This window comes from Nyctereutes procyonoides, unplaced genomic scaffold, assembly GCF_905146905.1.
Source record: "Nyctereutes procyonoides isolate TBG_1078 unplaced genomic scaffold, NYPRO_anot_genome, whole genome shotgun sequence".
NCBI lineage: Eukaryota > Metazoa > Chordata > Mammalia > Carnivora > Canidae > Nyctereutes > Nyctereutes procyonoides.
The window spans coordinates 109,949-130,036 of NW_026575024.1; the positions used below are offsets into that span (position 1 = coordinate 109,949).

The 20,088-nt window shown below is 61.0% G+C and overlaps 1 protein-coding gene across 1 annotated transcript in view; it reads right to left on the reverse strand.

Moving 5' to 3' along the window:
- Nucleotides 1-20,088, reverse strand: part of MYT1 (myelin transcription factor 1) — a 34,455-nt gene that overhangs the window by 3,821 nt on the left and 10,546 nt on the right. Inside the window, exons 6-17 of the mRNA XM_055303661.1 lie at nucleotides 19,513-19,650; nucleotides 18,953-19,043; nucleotides 17,856-17,969; nucleotides 15,172-15,386; nucleotides 13,561-13,685; nucleotides 12,612-12,881; nucleotides 9,976-10,130; nucleotides 9,008-9,070; nucleotides 8,830-8,898; nucleotides 4,355-4,417; nucleotides 3,913-3,996; nucleotides 671-892 (exon numbers count right to left, since the gene is read on the reverse strand). Coding sequence (XP_055159636.1) covers nucleotides 671-892; nucleotides 3,913-3,996; nucleotides 4,355-4,417; nucleotides 8,830-8,898; nucleotides 9,008-9,070; nucleotides 9,976-10,130; nucleotides 12,612-12,881; nucleotides 13,561-13,685; nucleotides 15,172-15,386; nucleotides 17,856-17,969; nucleotides 18,953-19,043; nucleotides 19,513-19,650 — 1,609 coding nt within the window. The remainder of the gene's footprint in view (nucleotides 1-670; nucleotides 893-3,912; nucleotides 3,997-4,354; nucleotides 4,418-8,829; nucleotides 8,899-9,007; nucleotides 9,071-9,975; nucleotides 10,131-12,611; nucleotides 12,882-13,560; nucleotides 13,686-15,171; nucleotides 15,387-17,855; nucleotides 17,970-18,952; nucleotides 19,044-19,512; nucleotides 19,651-20,088) is intronic.

Consider the following 20,088-nt stretch of genomic DNA (forward strand, 5'->3'; position numbering starts at 1 on the left):
ATCTTGTAGGTGGAGACGGGGGCAGAACAAAAGAAAGACAAGGAACGTTTCTGAAGGGCTGTGTGATGACTCCCTGCACCTCAGGAGGAGAACGGGGGGCCCACGGCCCCCCGGCCCTGGGCCAAGTATCGGGGGCAAGCAAGCGCCCTGGCGGGAGGGGCAGGGCACGAGGTACGACAAAGCTTTCCGTGAGAAGCCTGCAGCCTGTGTCAAGAACACACTCAGGGGGATCCCTGGGTGGCGCAGCGGTTTGGCGCCTGCCTTTGGCCCTGGGCGTGATCCTGGAGACTAGGGATCAAATCCCACGTCGGGCTCCCTGCATGAAGCCTGCTTCTCCCTCTGTCTGTGTCTCTGCCTCTCTCTCTCTCTCTCTCTGTGACTATCATGAATAAATAAATAAAGTTAAAAAAATTAAAAAAAAAAGAACACACTCAGGGCTCCACTGGCTCTTGCTGCAGGGACTACACTGTGGAGGGGGCCTCACGACAGCAGCCACGTGCAGGGCCACATGTCGCAAACACCGGGACCTGGGACCCACCATTGTCTGTGGCTTGCCTGGGCTGGGCCCCCTCTCCCTCGGAGAACTAGCGGCTGCCGCGGAGCCCTCGCGGCCCTTCCTGCCCAGCGCGGCCGCACGCCGGAGCACCCCAGAGCACGGCAGGACCCCTACCTCCTGTGGGTGAGGAAGCTGCCGTTGGCGTGGCCGGAGCCGTCACAGCCCGGGGTGGGACAGGTGGGCCCCTCATTCTTCAGCGATTTCCAGGAAAAGGGTGAGCCGTTAAGCGAGCCCTCTTTCTGCCGCCGAGCGGCCAGTGGGCAGCCAGATGCGCTTCTGTGTGAAGCGTATTTGCCGCTGATGTGACCGAGCCCCACGCAGCCTGGAACAGGGCACCTGGTGCAGAGGACAGAGGTGAGCACAGGCACTGAAGCCCGCAGACGCCCGCAGTCCCGACGCGGACGCGCCCGCTGTCACAGAGATTCCCGACGCCCCAGGGCAGACCTGCGGCCTTCCCAACCACGAGGGGGGCAGCAGGGATCACGGGCGCCTCCCGCCTCAGCCTTGTGCCTCCTGTGCTGCCGGAAGGTCAGCAGCTGCCGTCTGTCCCCTCCCCTCGGGAGCCACGATGTCCCTGGGCCCCGGGAAACTCTCCGGGACCTCTGGGGCCACAGCTGGACCTTGCTGCCGCATCACTTCTCCATCACCCCGCGACGAGGAGTGAAACCACCCAGGGGCCACTCCCTGGGAGACTGCTCCAAGCACAGTGTCTGGGGGCCCTGGGGTCACAGAAGGTCACAAGGGCACCCGAAGCCAGGCAGTGTGATGCAGCTGGGGCCGCTGCTGCTCCCCAGCAGGTGAGGAGACAGGGCCTCCCCGCCCAGAGAGGCCCCCACACCGGACGCACGTCCAGGGTGGCCAATGCAGACTCTCCCCAGCCTCCTTGGCCTGGACACCTCTTATACCCATCCCCTCTCTTCTTTATCCTTCCGTGTGGGCCTCAGACTTGTAGGATGGCCCAAGGTCATCCTGGCAATCAGTCCGGAGTGGAGATAGGGCGGCAGGTCCTGCAAGGAGCTCGGGCAGGTTCCACTCTCTGTCTGCCCCTCACACCTGGGCACCTCTCAGCTGTGGGTGCCCAGGGGACGCCGGGGCCAGGTACTCGGAAGCACCTCTGAGCACCCAGCATCACAAGATCAAAAGACCAAATGAGAGGCAGCTCTTCGTGGTTAAAACACACAGTTAAATCTGAATTCATTTTACTCGTGTTCTTTGCAAAACCCTAACTCTTCTTCTCATTAGGATTGATTCCTGGGAATTAATTCATACTGGGTATTTCAGACATGTGGACAGTAACACTGCTTCTCTTTCCCTCCACATGCCTCCAGGGTCCGAATCGTCAGAGCTGTCAGGTGACCTCACGTTACGGTGTGTGTGGGGCGCCAGATCAGGCCGCTTCCGTACGGCCCAGGTAAGTGGGTGGTGGGGCCTGTGACCCCAAGGGCAGAGGCGCATCTCTTCTGTCGGACGCCGGGGTGGCGGGGACAGCAGTGGGGGTGGGGCACCCTGCACAGGTGATGGGCCTTGAGCAGCTCCTGACCCCCACGCTGGAACATCCACGGATTTTATGGCCAGTTATTCAGTTTGGCCGAAGGGATTTACCACAATGTGCTGACGTGACTTAATCTCAAACGGCGCGTACACAAGATGTCCTAAAAGGGATCTCTTCTGCCACCAGCCCTCCACATCCCAGCTAGCACGTGCTCACGAAATCCCGTCACACAACAGGACCTGGTGCACCGATTAAAGCTTCTGCTGTGGTCTGCACTTGTTTCAAGATGACAGGCAATTATCAATACAGTGAAAGTTTATGGGGGCGGAGGAGGCCCTATAAAACGGAGGCACTGAATGCCCCCCGCCTCCCCGCCTGCCCGCCGGCTTGCCATGGAGCTAGTAGGAACTTCATCCATCCTGTAAATGCTGACCTGCTTCTAAGTCATATTCTCCACTTGGCTGCAAAATCTTATTTTTTAAAAAGCAAAGTTGACAGCACACTAGGAGGAGGAAAACCATTCTTCCCAGTTAACTTAAAAAGTGCTGATCTTGATTTTAATCATTTGCAAATGCAGCACAATTCACTTATCGTATCCCTGCAGCAGGATCCTTGCTAAATCCATAGCAGCTTGCATTTATACGATCACAGGCAAATTCCTGGCTTCTCAGAAGGATAAATACTCTTCATCTGTCCTCGCATTTATTGGGCTACGTCTATGACACCAACATCCATATATTTTGGGTTTTGATTTAGCAATCATTATAGTTTTATTGTAAAAATTTAATAAATGAGCCACAGCCTTTTTACACCAAACAGCTGGTGGGGCTGGCCCCCTGAAGGATGTGATGCTGGCCCATCAGGCCTCTCTTCTGTGGCCAAGCAGATGTTTGCATGCAGCTGGGGTGAGCTCCAAGGAGCTACAGACCCTTGGTCCAGATTGATCCCCTCTGCTGGGTGAGCATCCAGCTATTCTTGGCCCACGGCAACCAATCAGAGCAGACCTGCCTTCTGGGGACCTGGCCCTGACCATGACAGCCTCAAGGCCTGCACCACGACGCAGCCAGAACAGGTCCTTCCAGTCCTCAACTGGCAAGGGGACCTGCTGCTTTGTCCACTGTCAGCTCTGAAAGTCCTGGGAAAGTTGAATGGTGGTTCACTCTGTTTCCCCCTGTGGACCAGCCTCGCCCCTACGGGCAAGCGGGGGACTCAGGGCACTCCCAGTACCAAGTGGGGCATTCACAGGGTCAGCATTCACACACAATCCCCCTGATGACACACTAGGCACCCCCGAGAGATGGTTGGGAGTGGGTCTCAAGGACTTAGATCCCGTAAGGCCCCCTCCCCACAGCAGTGTCGAGGTCCCAGTTCAGGGCGACGCTCTGGAGCTCCCTCTTTCCATATCAGCTCTCTGCAGACATATGTGAGTGTGCAGACACACACGATTCAGAGTGGCCGTCTTTCTAACCATCCTGTGCTCCTCGACTCCGGCACCTGACCTTCCTCGTCAGACCACAGCTGTGCAGGTTTCCCGCGGGGCTGCTCCAGGCCCGAGCCCACACCAGGTGGCCCCCCAGGAGCACGGGCAGCAGGGCTCTTGGCCTCTCCTGGCCCCATCAAACACCACCAGACCTGAGAAGCCCAGACAGGAGCCAGTGCCCAGGCGTGACCTCAATACAACACACACGGCTCACAGCTTCATAGGTGTCCACGTGCACAGCAGGAGAACCTCTGTAAAAATGGGCATTGCCATGGACCAGCTGTATTAATGAAAAAGGAGTCTAGGAGCTTTTTTAAAATTATAACATACAGGAAAATCCCAATTCTGCAAACCCCCAAGGGAGTCAGCAAGACCTCAACTTACTTCATCAGCTCAGGATCTTCCTTATCATCCTTTGTGGGTGTCACCCTGGCTCCACTTTTCTTGGCACGAGGGCAGCCTGACAAGCTAGTTTTGAAAAAGAAGAAAAGCCACGGCTGTCCCAGAATGACCACTTCTTACCCACTTCTGCCCCAGCCCTCCCTCCAGCTGTGTGATCAGCAGTGCCTGGGGTGTCCCAAGGAGCTTCTGTCGTCGAGCAGAGTGGGGGCAGAGGGGCCTCGGCGGCAGGTGTTGCCATGAGCCCCTGGTTCTGGCTGCAGAAGGCGACCTGATCGGGTGTCGGGGACACCAATCAGATTACAGACATGAAAGAGGCTCTAGCTGCCCCAACATCAATGTCTGACTTGGAGCACGGCAGCTTCATCTGCGCAAGAGGCCCGCCCTCCCCCGCCCGGCTGGGCACCTCGGGGCACCGCAGGCTCACCTTCTGTGGGAGGCGTAGTTCCCCGTTATATGGCCAGAGCCGTCACAGCCGGGCGTGGGGCACCTGTGGAAGACAGTGGAGCTGGAGCCAGAGCCAGTGAAGACACTTGACCACAGGAGCCCCTCTGTGCCCAGCCCCCATGCGGGCCCACCGGCCCCCCTAGCACTGGTCTCTCAAAGGCGTGCACGTCCTGGTCAGCCTGCTTCCATGACGCTGGGCCTTCAGAACTCCGCCACCTGGTCTCCCTACAGGGTCCAAGAAGCCAAGACAAGAGCACATCTCCAGTGCAGGAATGATGGGCTCCCATTTTTGGCCTTCTACAAGGTTCTAGACTGGACTAGAAGGTTCCAGAACACATATGGGCCTTGAAACAGCATTCAGAAAGGCAAACCTAACACCTAAGACGGGTTCATTTTCCCTGACATGACCGGGAGGAAGAGCGCTGTTTTCTGGGAGGGGTCCATCATCTGAGGGAATGAACAGACGATTACTGAGCGCCTGGGACACATCATCCACAGCGCTGGGCACCTAGAGGTGCAATTCGCACAACCAGAGGCTCCTCAGGGGTGGTGGGCCCTGGCCGAGGGTTATGATGGGAGACACAAAACCCAGAAGCCCACCTGATGCATCCAAAATGTTTGACAAACATCATGTAGAAGGTAAAAACTACGCTTTGATATACAAGTATGGGTTTTCTTAAATGACTCTTCCTGAACGTCCATGATGGAAGAGTGAGTGAGTTCCTGCTGGTGTCAGAGCGGGGAGGTGTGCGTGAATGTGCAGGTGGGTCCCTGTGCAACCCGGCAGGACCTTGGGGCTCACATCTGGAATCTCACAGAATATTTATCTGCCATTTCTGGCTTCATCCTCTCGCAGAGAAGAAACCGTGGAAGCTGAGGCTCTTTCTCAATAGAAAAGTGGCCCCAGGAAGGTCAAGGGGACTCACATCAGCTATAACAGGACAAAATCAACAGAGTTCTCTGTGCCCAAGGCCCTTCCTCAGCATCCTCTTCCCCTGGCAAATGCAGCCTCTGGCGTTTGGAGCAAGGCTGAGGAAGCTGGCGCAGCCAAAGGACTCCCCACAGCTTTCGGGCCGCCCCCCCAGAGCTCAGCAGGCCAACACTGCCTATTTCTCATCCAAGGAAGCATAAAGCTGGCACGGCAACCTGGAGGCGTCAACGCCCATCCCTCCAGCTCCTTCTCCAGTCCCGTGGTCTTTCTCGAGCACCTTCTTGATCCCCGTCCTGTGAGCCACACATGGGGATGCCTCCTGGGTCTGCCGGCAGGCCCACTGGGCAATTCACCCTCCCGTTGGATTTGGGGGTAACTCAAACCCTAAGAGGTTATGACGGCTCCTGCTCTGGGAATGTGTGGTCACATTTCAACCCACATACATTCATGGCAAGGAGGTTTTTGCATTTTAATAGAAACCACACACCGCCTCCATCTACGTGGGCTTCACCCTTTCAAACAAACCCCAACCAGGGCAAGGCTCCTGCTGGGACATTTCATGCATCATCCAAGGTCCCAGGGGCAAGCCTGCTGCAGACACCGGGTCTCGCAGGCAGGAGGGGCATGCCTGCCCCCCAGCTCCAAGTGCCCTGCAGGCACTCTCACGGCCCGTCCCCACAGCAGCCCCTTCCTGCTCTCTTGGGAGGCCAAGTGCAAAGAGTAAGGGTAGTGCTTCTCCTTCCAGGGTTTGCAGCTGCTCGGGTGGCTGCCTGTGGCTCCACTCCTTCTCAGCTTTGGGCAAATGTGCCAGAACCCAGGCCCACCACTCTAGGTGGTGGTCAGGGCAGCATGGCCCCACAGTGGTCTCGGGCCTCAATGCCCACGAGCGCAGGTTGGACTCTGGTGCAACCCCAGTGGCACCTGTGAGTACGGCTGGCAGGGAGTGCATGCACACGGGGATGGTCCTGCCAGGCCCCAGCACAAGCGGGACTGGCGTCCCCACGGGGCCCACTGAGGCACAGCTTCTCCGGGCAGGTGGGGCCACCTGCACTCCTTGCCAAGGCCCAATCAATGGCTTTTCCTAAAAGTCGTATCCCATAGAGGATGATGTTCATGTGGCTGGAGAAGCAGGTGTCCATGTTGGGCGCTGGCACTGGCCACCACTCTCGTGCCCCTGAGTACCCACAGGGTTGGTGGCAGGAACCCTCCCACCATCTGCTCCTGAGGGCATTGTCTGGGCAAGAGGGGGAATCCTGTGTCTGAGGGACACATGACAGCTTGAGGGCGCGCACCAGGTCTCACCTCCAAGCCCCATCCCGCCATTCCTGTCCTGTGTCGGGGAGGCATCTCCCACCCTGTCGAGCCCCCATCACAGCCTTGCAGGGTGTGTGGCTGCACCTCAACTCCCCACACACAGAGTGGGCTGAGCAGCCCAAGGCAGCTGCATCACCAGCCCCTGATCACACTGGACACTTGGCAGGGAAGAGCAGATGTCCTTGGGATTCGATTAAACACAGAAAGCACATCATCTGAGACTGTCACCGCAGCCAGGTGTTGGGAGGGAGGCCACCGGAAGAGTCTGATTTGCAAAGCAGTGATGTAGGTGCCTTTTCCTCTCTGGGGACAGGTCACCTATCGCTGCCACAGGTGGGTTGGGAGCAGCCTGTACGAGAGGCCCACTGGACGGGAGGAGAGAAAGGAGAGCGAAGCATCCGCACACCAGGAACCTGGTGGAGCCCGGCCCGCATCCAGCACAAGCCCACGCTGTGCCCACGAGAACCAGGAGCTGACTCCCACAAAAGACCTCTGGGGCCAGAGGGGAGCCTGGGAGCAGCCGGGGCACCTTCCCAGGTCTGTCTGAACCTGAGGAGTGACTTGTTTTCACACAAGGAAGACTTTCTGTTGCTATTTCTAAACAAGCTTGGGTTAAAGTTCCTCACAGGTTCTTAGTCCTAGACGAGCACTAACCCTCCCGACAGCCGCGTTTCCAGGCCCAGGCCAGGCCCACGGCGTCGTTCCAACAGGGCCCGAGCACCTGCTCTGCAGGAAGAAAGGCCCACTGCACGCATCTGGTCACTCGCGCAGCTCCAAAATCATTCAGGCCCTCAAACTGGAAAACCGTGAAAACTAAGCATAGTGAAAACGCAAGTGGAACTGGAAAAGGAAATAGGGAAAAGGAACATGGGAAAGACGTTAAGAGAAGAGAGGAAGGAGAGGGAGAGGAGGTGCGGGAAGGGGTCCTGAGCCTGCAGGACGGATGGTCCCAACTAGATTTCTGCAGCTGGACACAGCGAGGGGATGAGTCAACGTGCGCATCCGCCGTGGTCAGCTGAGCCACAGAAAATGCCGAGTCTTAGAAAGACATTTCTGGCGGTGAAGCCGCCCAGACGGAAGGCCCCCTTGATGACAACAGGCAATGACATGCCTCTGGCTGCCAGGACCAAAGCAGCCTCCCCAGAGTGACAAGGAGGAAGCTGGCAGGATGGGGGGACTCCAGGCATCTAGAGCTTTCTTCTCTCTTTCTAAATCAGCTCAGGCCCCTTGGGAGCCTTTGGCAGCAACAGCTCCTCCTCTTAGAGGCTCCAGGACCTCGGCTCCCATCTGGCCCCAGAACGGAATGAGCCTAGATTCAGGGGCGCCCAATATGGAGGCCCAAGGTTCGAGATGAACACCCCCGGAGGGGGAGTGACCTGAGATGACAAGAGGAAGACCCTCTTCCCGAGCCCAGGGCAGCACTGCACGGCGGCGATGTCACAGCTCAACTGAAGGCGCAAAACCCAAAGGCAATGGCAGTCCCCAGATCTCGCCCCGAGAGGACACTGATACCCTGGGAAACTGCTGGGCGCTCGCGTCACATTTGAGCGGGGCTGTTGAGCAGGGTAATTGGTGCCCACAGAGCCTGGGCTGCCGTGTGTGAGGGACAGGGAGGAGCAGCAGAAAGAGGGGTGCTCAGCAAAGAGAGGGATGAGCAGGCAGCTCCGGGGGGACCCGCAGGGACCAGACAGATGCAGCAGCGGAGGGCACGGGAGGAGGGAAGGGCAGAGAGTTTCCTCATTCACCGCCAGCACCCAGGTGCCCTAGCCAGAGCCGCGCAGCCCGAAGCCCCCGAGCCGCAGCGAGACGTAGAAGCCAAGGCCAGCGCGGGCCGCTCGCACATCTCCAGGGCGGAGGCGCCAGCAGGCCCAGACCCTGTGCCGGGTCCTCGGGAGAGGGAGAGGTGGGCCGGGCCATCGGGAGCCAGAGGCGGCGAGCCCTGCCCCCGGACGCCCCCCGGAGGCCCCCCGGCCCTCGGTCCCCAGAGGCTGGCAGCAAGGGACAGGCAGAGAGCGGCACTCAGAGCAGAGAGAGGCGGCAGCAGCCCCAGGCAAGCAAGTCGGCCCCCGTGGCCTGTCTCTCGGCCCCATCCTGCTGGCAGGGGCTGCCCGGGGCCGGAGCCCTGAGAAGGCCAATGGGGCTGGAGCTTCCCGGCAGGAGAGCAGAGCAAGGGGCGCCCAAGAGATGGTAGGCCAGGAGGGCAGACATACTTGAGGTCAGCAGAATGGGCAGCCATGAGGTTTCTGAGGCTCTTGTCAGCAAGAGGGCAACCAGAGAGGCTGAAAGAGAAGAGATGGGACATTGGGGTGAGCCAGAGGGGGAGCAGAGGAGGACAGGGAAGACCCACCACACAGCACCCAGGCCAGCTGGACCCGAGCAGGGACAAACCTGCGGTGAGAGGCATAGTTCCCGGTGATGTGGCCGCTGCCGTCACAGCCGGGGGTGGGGCAGCTGAACGGAGGAAAAAGAGCGTCAGAACACAGAGCGGGGCGCACCTGCCAGGCCTGCCCCCCCGGAGGGCGCGGACTCTGGCTCCGGCTCTCCTGGAGCCGAGGGCCACCCGCCCCCGGGCCTCAGAGCGCAGAGCAGCCCTCGCCACTCGACTGCGAGCTTCTCCCACACGACTGGACTCAAGGAGGAGAAAGGAGTCAGAGTACGGCTCAGCTTGAAGCCGCGATGGCCCTGGAGCGCACGCGCCTGCACGCACGCACTCGGGGCGCACCCGTGAGCACGGCGGCATGACCCGACCTGAGGACGCGGCCGGGACTCAGCCCGGGCAGAGCCAGCGGGGGGACGGAGCTAGCCCGGTCCACGGCAAGGAGGCAGGAACCCCGGGGGCCGACAGAGCGGGGGCAAGGCCCGGGCCCCGGCGGCACCGCTGCAGGGACAGCCCCCACCGGCCCCGGCGCCGTGCTCTCAGTGGGGGTGGCCTCCATCCCGGGGACCAGTCGCGGCCACCAGCGGCTTGCCCACCCTGCCGCCCGGTGGGCCAGGGCCGAGGGCACCAAGTCCCAGCAGAGCACCCGTCAGGCCTGGGCTCTGAAAGCCACGGCGGAGCTGAGGCTGGGAGAGGCCGGCTGCCCTCCGCGCCCGCCCTGCCCGTGGGCCTGGGCAGGGGCTTCCCTCGCTCCCGGCATGGCGGGAGCTTGGGTCAGATTCCGGGCGCGAACCCTGTCAGCTGTCGCCTGGCTCGAGGGGGTTGTGGTACAGGACGTCCAACGTCTGCCCGGCAAGCGATGAGGCCGGGAGAAGGGGCAGAGCCAGGCTGGGGGGACAGGACCCAGGACGGAGCAGGCCCGGACCCCGGGCTCAGAGTGGGCGGACTCCAGGGTTCTCCTGGCCCGGCGGGGACTTACGTGAGCAGCTCCTTCTTTATGTCCTTGGAGAGGAACTTCATCTTAAAGTTGGTCAGGGTAACTTCCCCGGGGTACTTCCGCTCCTCAAAACTCTCTTCCGACACTTCCTGGTCATCTGCTTCAGAAGAAGCAAAAGAATGGGCTGCTGGCTCTGACTGCAAAAAACCAGCAGGGAGACGTTTTAACCAGCTGGCGGGGGGGCCGGGTGCCCGACCCGGGGCTGAGGGAGAGGGACCCTTGAGAGCAGGGTTCACAGAGGTGGTTTCTGGAGTGTCCTGCCTCCGGGACGACGGAGGAGGACAGTACCCCCGCGGGGCTAGCGTGCTCCCCGACCTCGGCCAGAGCTCCTCCGCGGCCCCCATGTGGAGGAGACCAGGCCGCTGCCTCCCGTGGCCCCGGGCGTGCAGGTCGCCTCTACCGACGCCCCGGGGCCACCTCCTACACACAGGAAGCCACACGAAGTGCAGCCCCTCCAGTGCCCGCTGTTCGTGGAGCAGCTACGGCAGGGAGAGCACAACGCGAGCGGGGACACGCACCGACCAGGCACGCGGTTCCTAAGCTGCGGTTCTAGGTCGGGAGAGGATTGGCAGCCCCCAGACAGCAGGGCCCCGGGGCGTGGAGCCCAGTTCCCCCGAAGCAGCCCCCAGACAGCAGGGCTCCCGTGGAGGGGAGCCCAGTTCCCCCGAAGGCCCAGCAGCTCAGCACCCCCAGGTGGGTCTGGAGCAGAGGCAGCTGAGCCACAGGCCAGTCCAACCCCCCCCACCCCCCCCCCCCCCCCCCCCCCCCCCCCGCCATGGGCGTGGGCGTGTCCAGCCCCTCAGGGCCCAGACGGTGCGCTTTCCAGCTTAAGGTCATCGCAGCCCCTTTCAGGCTTTCTGGGAAGGCAAAGTGCAGAGCCCGGCGGGGTGAGGGCTCTCAGGACCCACAGGAATCCTGTCAACGCCACGGGCGTCGCTCTGGCTGCCGCTGACGCTACTACTGGCCAAGGCGCAGGGGACGTAGCTCGTTCCCCTGAGCAACATGGGCTTCAGCGGGGTCTTCAGGTCAGATGGCAGCTTCCCAGAGAGGGAACGCATCCCAGAGGCCCCGGACACCGTCCTGGCAGCCGCCAGAGCTGGGGCGGGAGGTGAGGCTGAGGGCAGGGGCACAGCCTCACACAGGATGGATCACGCAGAGCTGGAGAGTCTGAGTCAGGAGTCCAGGGCCGTGGTCGAGGGACCAGGCAGGCCTGAGGCAGGAGCATGTCTGAGCTGACCCACCCGTGCCCAGAGGGGGCTGGAGTGAGCTGAGGCTCCAGGATGTGGAGCGACTGTGGGGTGGGGCTGGGGGCAGTCTTTGGTGGGCAAGGACCTCAGGGCCTCTGAGACTGATGACATGAGTTCTGGGGTGCTCAGAGGGTGTGCGAAGGGAGAGGGGGATGGACAAGGCAGCCGGGGATGCCAGCCTGAGCCAGGGGTCATGGGTAGGGCCAGGGAGGGGCCGCAGACAGCGGGAAGGGGGCTCTGACCCGGGGCAGGACCGGAACACAGTAAGAGCAGACTGGCCTGGTGGCCTCCACATAGGAGGGCCCAACCTGGCCTGACCCTGGGCTTCTGCTGACCGGCGGGAAGACCACCCACACAGCCCCAGGGGCATGTCCCAGGCCAGCCCTCTCCCCTCAGGGCTGAACCTGACAGGTGCCCCTCTTCTGGGGTCTGACACCAAGTCTCTGCTATATAAATGAGCCAAGTGACCCCAGCATGGGGCCCAGTCTGCTCCTCCATGAAGCAGAGACACCTGTGAGGGGTGTATAGGGAGCCTGGGGTACGGAGGAAGGACTGAGCTGCAGGAGCCGCGGCTCCCAGACAGGAATCCTCCCTGGGGCCTGCCCCCTGCCCTTCAAGAGTTGGTTGGGGTGCCGGCAGGGATGGCGGGGAGAAAGGGGGGACCTGCAGGCCTGCCCCCAGTGAGGCCCTGGGTGCCTGCTCCAGGGCGGCTACCTGGAGTCTGTGCCATTCCCACAGCTGCGCTTTGCTACTCAGGACTCGCACCTCTTTGGGGAAGAGCCTTCCATCAGTTCCACTCTCAAGAGAGGGACACGATTAGGAAGGGATGTCCCCTGTCCCCAGACTGCGACTCCAGCACGGATGCCTGGCTTGTTGCGCGTCACCAGGCGGCGCTGGTCTTGGGACTCAGGCCACTGCCCAGTGCGGCGGCTCCCGAGCCCCGGAGACTCCCCCTGCCTCTGTCCAAGGAGCCAGGTGGCCAGGGTGTCCTGCGGATGGCGAGGAGGGCCTCCTGCCAGAACTCAGGGTGTCCCCATCTGCACAGCAGGTTGGGGGGAGGCCACAAAACCAAGGAATTGGGAGCCATTCCCAAGTATCTCCCCTGGGACGTGAAAGAAGCCCTCCTCCTCCCCAGGCTTTCCAAGGGCCCACGGTGGTGCTGAGCGTGCGTCCGTCGAGGTGAGGAGACCACCTCTCTCCTGGTTGGGACAAGACCACAGCATGGCCCAGAGGTGGGAGATCCTCCAAGAGAGCAGGCCGGGTCCTAGCTTCCTAGCGGCAGCAAGGCCCCGTGTGGCTAGGGACAGGACCCCGGAAGCTCTTCCTGGAGACGTGAGTACTTTCTACAGCAGCCCCCGGCCCCACACCCACCTCCTCGGGTTCCTCTTCTCGTTGGCGACTGGGCTTGGTATAGTCCAGAGGTCGATCCCACTCATCCTGGCGGGAAGCCTGGCTGGACTGGGGCGAGGTCATGGAGCTGCTGGGGGCGCTGGTGCTGCTCTGGCGCTGGGAGGCCTCGGGCGACTTGACACCAGGGCTGCTGCTGCTGCTGCTGCTGCTGGGGAAAGCGCTTTCTCGTTTGCGGTGTTTATGCATGCTCAAGTCCAGGGTTCCGTTTTCATCCACCTCTATGTCCGCAGCCTGCAATTGTGAGGGTGAAATCCACGCGAGTGATTTCACCCCTTCACGTGTGCCTTCCGGTACTAAATCAGCATTACAGAAGGCCCGAAACGGTCTCCCTTGGAAGGAAGCAGAGCCAAACAAGAAGAGGAGAGCTCTGAGAAGCAAGGATCTTGACTTGCCACTTCCCGAAATTCATGAGGAGGAACCTCCACCCTCTCGCGGGTCTTGCCGACCTCACAAAAGCAGACCCTTGAGAGGCAGTGACCATGATCACATGGGACATGTGCTCGACCCGCAGACTCAGGGGAACATACGGAACGTGTGTGCGTGACCCTCAGCCTTAGGGGAACTTACGGGAACGTGTGTGCGTGACCCTCAGACTTAGGGGAACTTATGGGAACGTGTATGGGTGACCCTCAGACTTAGGGGAACTTACGGGAACGTGTATGGGTGACCCTCAGACAGGGACACAAGGTCACGTGTGTGCACGACCCTCCGGCTCCAGGGAACAGGAGGGAAGGTGCCTGTGCACAGGTACTTGGTGCTCCACAGCACACAGCTCTCGGAGTGGAGATGATAACTATCAAGTGGACCCAGGTGTCCCTAAGCACATTTCCTGTGGGGGCATGTGGGCCTGACTGGGAACCTCCCCAGCCCGTCTCCGCCTCGGAGGGGTTCCTTGCAGGGACACACCAACCTTGCTGGGCAGGTCCTGTGGCTTCGTGCTGAGGTTCTCGGGCATTTCCCAGCAGCGCGTGGAGAGGTTCAGGATGGCTGTGGCGGCCATGTGCGCGGCCTCGGCATCGTGCGCGTAGTCAAAGCCTGCAGAAGAGGATGAAGTGCACGGGCTGTGCCTGGGGGAAGAGGCCTTTGGGAAAGGTTTGGCTGCAAAAAGGGAACAACACCAGGCGGATATGCAACTTGAATGGGAGGTGGCCACACAGACCCAGTGGCGAACCCTGGGATGGCTGGGAGTACGCGGGCACAGCCATGGGGTGGGCGTGGGGGGCCGTCCACCGCGTCCCAGGTGCCCACGGCACACTCCTACCCACCCTCTAGGAGGGCATTCGGGGGGCCATTTCCGGCTCTTCTAAAATTTGGACAGAGAGAGCAAAACCCTGCAAAGACGTGCCAGCGTCTCTGACGTAGCAACAAATGCAAACTGGCTACGGGGACGTCCGGGTGGCTCAGTGGTTTAGCGCCGCCTTCAGCCCAGGGCGTGATCCTGGAGTCCCGGGATCGAGTCCCGCATCGGGCTCCCTGCATGGAGCCTGCTTCTCCCTCTGCCTGTGTCTATGTCTCTGCCTCTCTCTGTGTGTCTCTCATGAATAAATAAATAAAATATTTTAAAAAAACTGGCTACGGGGCATGCTTACTGGGAGTAAAGAATTCTGTAAACAGGAATGGATAGAATGTCATTCAAGCAGGAACATTTTTGCCACAACATCTTGGTGTCGCCATGATCCCACTTCAGTGCCGTAATGTTATTATTCAAACAAACACGACCAAGAGGGCATAAAATGCTATCTTTTCTGGTACTTCTACTGTGGTCATGAAGTAACTCTCAGGGATGACATTCCTGATATCACGGTCCCGCCAGGAAATCCAGATCTACGAAGGCTCCTTCTGAGTGCTACGTGGTGCCCGTGCGTAAGGACACCCAAGGCAGCGGGACAGATGTCCACGCCGTAGCTGGCAGCTGCATCACCCGCGTTCCTATTATTAACAGACAGGAACTCCCCACTGCCGTCTCAGGGCCAGACACCCACTGGGAGATGCCTGTTCCAACCTCAAGTGCACAGGGGGGTGCTTTTCCATTTCATATGTGTTCCCAGGCCAACGGGCTGGCAACCCACAGACGGGTACATTAGTGACCAAAAAAGACAGGAAGGGTTATTCTCAAAATTTGTAGGAATGCATTTTGTTAGTACAAGCGCCCAGGAAACTTGTGGCTACTATCGTGGTCCCCTTGCCGGAGGGCAAATAGCTCCTGTCGGGGCACCCAGGCTGAGCATCGTGGCTGCCCAAGCCTCCGCAGGGCGGACCACATCGAGGCAGTTATTCCTAAGCCTTTGGACATGCACACCGTAAAGGACTTAGGTTTTGTTTCACGGACACATCAGACTTGATGGGGAACATGACGGCAGTGACGTGGGCAAGACACAAACTCCGGGAAAGCCACCACGGTAGACACTGACACGGCCATGTGCCCCCAGGGGAGAGATACCCTGCACACTGTTGGCGAGGGGGTCCCTCCTCCCCGTCTCTCAAACCCTATACCTTTCAGGAGTGAAGCTCCCCAACTTACATTTAAAGGCTTTAGGTGAGGTTTCGCTGGTCTGAATCTTTGGGGCAAGCATGCGTTTGCCAAAAACCTGAGCGTCAAAACTTGCGTAGTCAAAGGTGACCTTGGAGAACTTCTCCAGCTCCTTGGCCAGGTTGGCCCTGGGTGTGGCAGGGGCCACACTAGGCCGGTAGCTTCCATACGGAGGAACCTCAAGCTGCTTCACGAAGCACATAGGCCTGAGGTAGAGGACACAGGTGCAAAACCATGAGGACAGGGCCCGGGGACCCACGGCCCTTCCCACAGCCTGGGCAGAAACCCCTCGGAGCCCCACGTGCACAGAGACCCTCCCCCAGGACCCACCACTGAAGGGTAGCTGGGGCCTGATCCACAGGAGGAAGAGCTGCTGCAGGGAGGGAGCAACGGGAGCGCTGAGGACAAGATGGCCTGTGTCCTTGCAGACAGCGCTAGCCAGAGGACGGAGGGCCTGAGACTCTGCCCCAGAGCTTAGGAGAGCAGGCCCCAACACCTCCGCTACTAGTAGAATGAGCCCTTGGTGGGCAACCCTGCAGGAGCGTCTCTGGGACAGGGGCCAGCCGCCCCAGACAGCACTCTCCTGATGGAATGACACTACTCCCCGGGGGGAGGGAGGTGGGGCATCCAGAGGGGACACGGGTGTGCTTCTGAGAACCAGGTTTCGGGAGGACCCGACTCAGCTCTTCCCTGGCCAGGGGTTCAGCCCTCTGCTCTTCTCGGCTTGAGGTCAATTGAGAGGAGCCCTGGAGGGGCCGAAACGGTTGAAGGCACTACAGGCATTCAGTTCGCTGTCACGGGAGCCCTTAGAAGAGCTCCGTGTTTTAAATGCACAAGAGGGTAGCGGAAGGACAGCAGCCCAGGCAGCACAGGAGCCAGGGGGGGAAGACCAGCCAGGTGGGGAATGGCCGCCGCACAAGGTGTGCTGGTCAGCTCAGAGAGAAGGGGAAAGGAGAGGCTGGGAGGCCCCTCTGCACCCCAGCTCTGCTTGCTCTTGACTCTGAGCCCAGCAATGACTGAAATCTAAAAAGAACGGGTCCCTGGAATTAAGAAGGGGTCGGCAGTGAGGTCTCCAAGGTGCTGAGTGCTATAAGATCTTGCGTGTGGCCCCAAAACAGGAGCCCGGTGACGGAAAGACCCTGCAACCATGAGGAGATCAGCTCTGAGCCTGGACCTTGGAGAAGCAGATCCCCCCAAACATGGGCACATGCTCCTTCCCCAAGGAGGCCTGGAGGGCCTAGCAGCATTGGAAGACGTTTCTGGGGAGTGCTTGGTTCCCAGGGGAGAAAAGGACCCTAAGCTTAACATGGGAACCATGTTGGGTTGGCTTCCTCGGCCAGGGCTCTGTCCCGCAGCACAGACTTAGTGCCTGTGACGCCAGCAGAAGTGCACAAAGGTTCTCCCACGCCCCAGCGTGTGACGCCCAGAAACACGAGCTCGCTGGGCCTCACCCTGCCTGCGGGTTTGACATTTTACCAGTGACTTCTATCCAGGCAAGAAGAAAACTGGAGGAGCAGTTAACTGGCAGGAAGCTGGGGGGAGAACAGTTATAGGGCAGGAAGAGCAACCTCCAGCCATCCTAAGAGCCAGCAGGTGGGGAGAAGCCAAGTGGACGTGAGGCTGAAGACACCCGTTGGACAGGAGTGCAGAGGGGTGAGGTCCCAGCCCCGGGCCTGCCCAGAGACCCCTCACGTGGCACCGCAGAGCAGGGCTGGGTGGGCGGGCAAGTTCCTCTGGTTGGGCCTCGGCGGGCACGCTCCAGGGAAGGGGCGCGGGCTCGGGTGAGCCCTGAAAGGAGGTGGGCCTCTCCCCCAGGACCCACGCCACTGCCTAGCACTAGGCCTCTGCAGGGAGCAAGGGTCCCGGGCTCCCACATTCCCCCGCGGGAGGCAGACGTGGAACTGCGGACGGGGAAGATGGTATGAACCCTAGTCCCTCAGAGAAACAGGAAGCAGAGGGTCCACTAAGCGGGGGCGATGGATGGGTGGGAATCACCCTACTGATCAAGACGAAAACTCTGAAGCCGGGCTGCCCCCAGGCGAGTTCTGAGGTCTGGCCTCAGTTGTGGCACCCGCTTCACAGGTCACACGGGTGGTGGCAGTGCCAAGCAGATGTGTGCTGGACGGCCGTTCAGAAGCCCTCCTGCTGCTGACACACGGCTACACACGACGCGTGCACCGGCACCTAAGCACACGCGTGCCTCCTGCTGCCTCGGGACCGCTGGGGCCACAAGCAGGCAACGCTCTGAGGGGCACCACACGTACCCACTCTTCTCCCCTGGTTTAGGGCCCCTTCTTGGGGTGAGGTGTAGGCAGGACGGCCGGGAAGGAGCCGCTGCTGGCGCTTCTGGGCAGCAGCAGCCCTCAGCGCCTCTCAGACAAATCCCTGAGCGATCCCAAGGGGTGGGGCCAGATGCCTTTGCGGAGGACAAGGCAGGGGCAGCCTGTGGGTGTCTGCAGCCCGGCCAGAGCGCTGGTGACAGCAGCACAGGTCAGACGCTGTCCTGCGTGCCCAGAAACGACCTCCCGGCTCTGCCCCTGGGAGGCCCCCACTCGGGACACGAGCACACACATGCACGAACACTCACACACCCGCGTGCACACCCGCGTGCACACGCAGCCCCAGGGGCATTTGGGGAGGCGGGCCCCTTTGGTTCTCTGGCTCCTTTCGCTCACCTGAGGATCCGATCTGAATTGGAGCTATTCTTGGAAGGATCTCCCGTTTGCGGCTGTTGCTTCTCATGAGATTTGGCTAATTTTTCAGCAGCAGCAATGGGACACCCAGACAAACTAGAGAGAAGGTGAAGAGGACAGCTAAGCAGTGCCCCCAGCCAGTAATTGCAGTCCAGGCCGGGAACCCCGCAGACGCCGGCTCTCTCGCTCGCCTCCAGCCCCGAGAGTAGCAGCGGCCCCATCTGTTTCTGTCAGGGGAAACTAAGCAATGACACAAAGCCGAAGTGTACCCCTCAGTGCCCTCCCGGCCCTGGGCAAAGGCACGTCCGCTGGGCAGGTCTGGGCCACGGCCTGCCCCTCCTGGCCGACCAGGCTACACTCGGGACCTGTCTCTGGCTCACGCTCCGTCAGCCGACTTGGGGAAGCCCGGGGTCCCACAGGCCACACAACCTGGGTGCTGACCCTGGGGCATGTGGCCTCTACCAGGGCACGTGGAGGCCCAGGCCCTGCCCAGGAAACACCCCACCTAAGACATCCCAGGAGCACCTCCGTCTGTCAGGATTAAGCTGCCTGGCTGCTGGGGAGGTGACCGGTCACAGGGTCGGGAGTCTCAGGAGTTTGGCCTCTTCTCAGTAAAGTGACCTCAGCAGCCCTAGCAGCCTTGGCCAGGCCACATCCCTTCACCGCCACACTCCCCGAGGTGCTTGGGGCAGGCGTGGAAATACAGTCGCCTCTTGCTGCGGAAGACGGCAGGCCGCGAAACGGTGGGTGCTCCCTGACAGTGTCGCTTCTACCTGGACCACGGCCCCCGCAGGTCCGCCCAGACCTTGGTCCTGGCCAGCAGAGGCCCACCGCGGGCAAGAGCCAGTGCAGACGCTTCCCAACACCGGCAGGACGCTCAGCCTCCCCCCGGTGTTCCCGTGGGCAGTAGGCCTCTCCGAAGGGCACATACCCATCCTTCGGGCCACCCTCTGGTCTCTCGGGACCCCCACCACAGTGACCACGTCTGGGCACCGTCCTGACCCCCACCAGGAGGCCTTGACCTGGCACCAGGCCCCGCCCAGCACAGCCCCCGACACCCTGGCTCCACCCAAGGGTACCTTCTGTGCGTGTTGCGGTTGCTGTTCACGTGGCCTTGGCCCGTACAGCCCGGAGTAGGGCACTTCAGCACGTTCTCGTGCATGGCCAAGACTGGAAGAGAACCAGCGGGACGGCGACGGTGAGCACAGCCGCAGGCCTCAGCCCCGCCAAGGCACGTCCCCCCACCGCAGCCCTGCCTCCCGGGCAGAAGCCAACTTAGCTTGAACCCCTAGGCTTGCCCCGGGATTCGCCCTTTGAAGTTGGTGCTGCAATTACTGCCTCTAGCCCAGAAGTGAGGACAGGCCTCCTCGCGGCCTTCAGGGTACCGATGGCTGGTCTCCCCAGCCTGCCGACCCTGACCTCCCCCTCTGTGCGCCTGTGTGTATGGCAGGCCTCCCGGGGTCCCGGCGTGGGCTGCTGTCTCACGGTACGTAACTGGACACACACCATGTCCCCCTCCTCGTAGGCCTCAAGCTTGGGCATCTGGACTGTGCCAGTGCAAGGGGACAGGACCCTGAGTGACCACGTGTCCGCGTGAACATCCGCCGAGCCCAGGAACGGCTGCGCTGTGCACAGCTACTCACTCTCGGGGGGATCCTGTCCTTGTGGGGGCACCCAGACAGGCTGCGGTGGTGAGGGTACAGCCCCGTAACATGGCCGGTGCCGTCACAGCCTGGCGTTGGACACTTGATCTCACGCTTCTCAGCTCTTGAGGGATCTAAATACACAAGACGCATTGGTTAGAGAGGAGCCGAGGGCCGCATGGCAGGGGCCGAGGGGGGAGATGGGGACAGCTGTGATCCTCCGCTCCAGGCGTCTGGAGAGGAGATGGCCAGACCGCCCAAGAGCCTGAGGGGGCCTGGAGGCTAGATAGTTCTGGGCAGCGGTCCTCACGGAAGCCGAGGCTGTCCAAAGTGTCCCCCTAGCAGGATGTGCAGCATTTTAAAAGGACGCCCCGGGGGGCAGCCGGCGCCCGCGCACCTCGCTCCCGCAGAGATTGTGTGAGTCTCACTGGCTCCGTCGGGGGGGCCGTGCCTCCGAGAGCCCCCATGCCTTGAGGTCCAGCCTCTGCATAGAGAGGTGAGAGATGTGACACGTTCCTTGCCGGGATGTGTCCTTTGGATTTGACAAAACAAGGACGAAAACAGACCCTAAC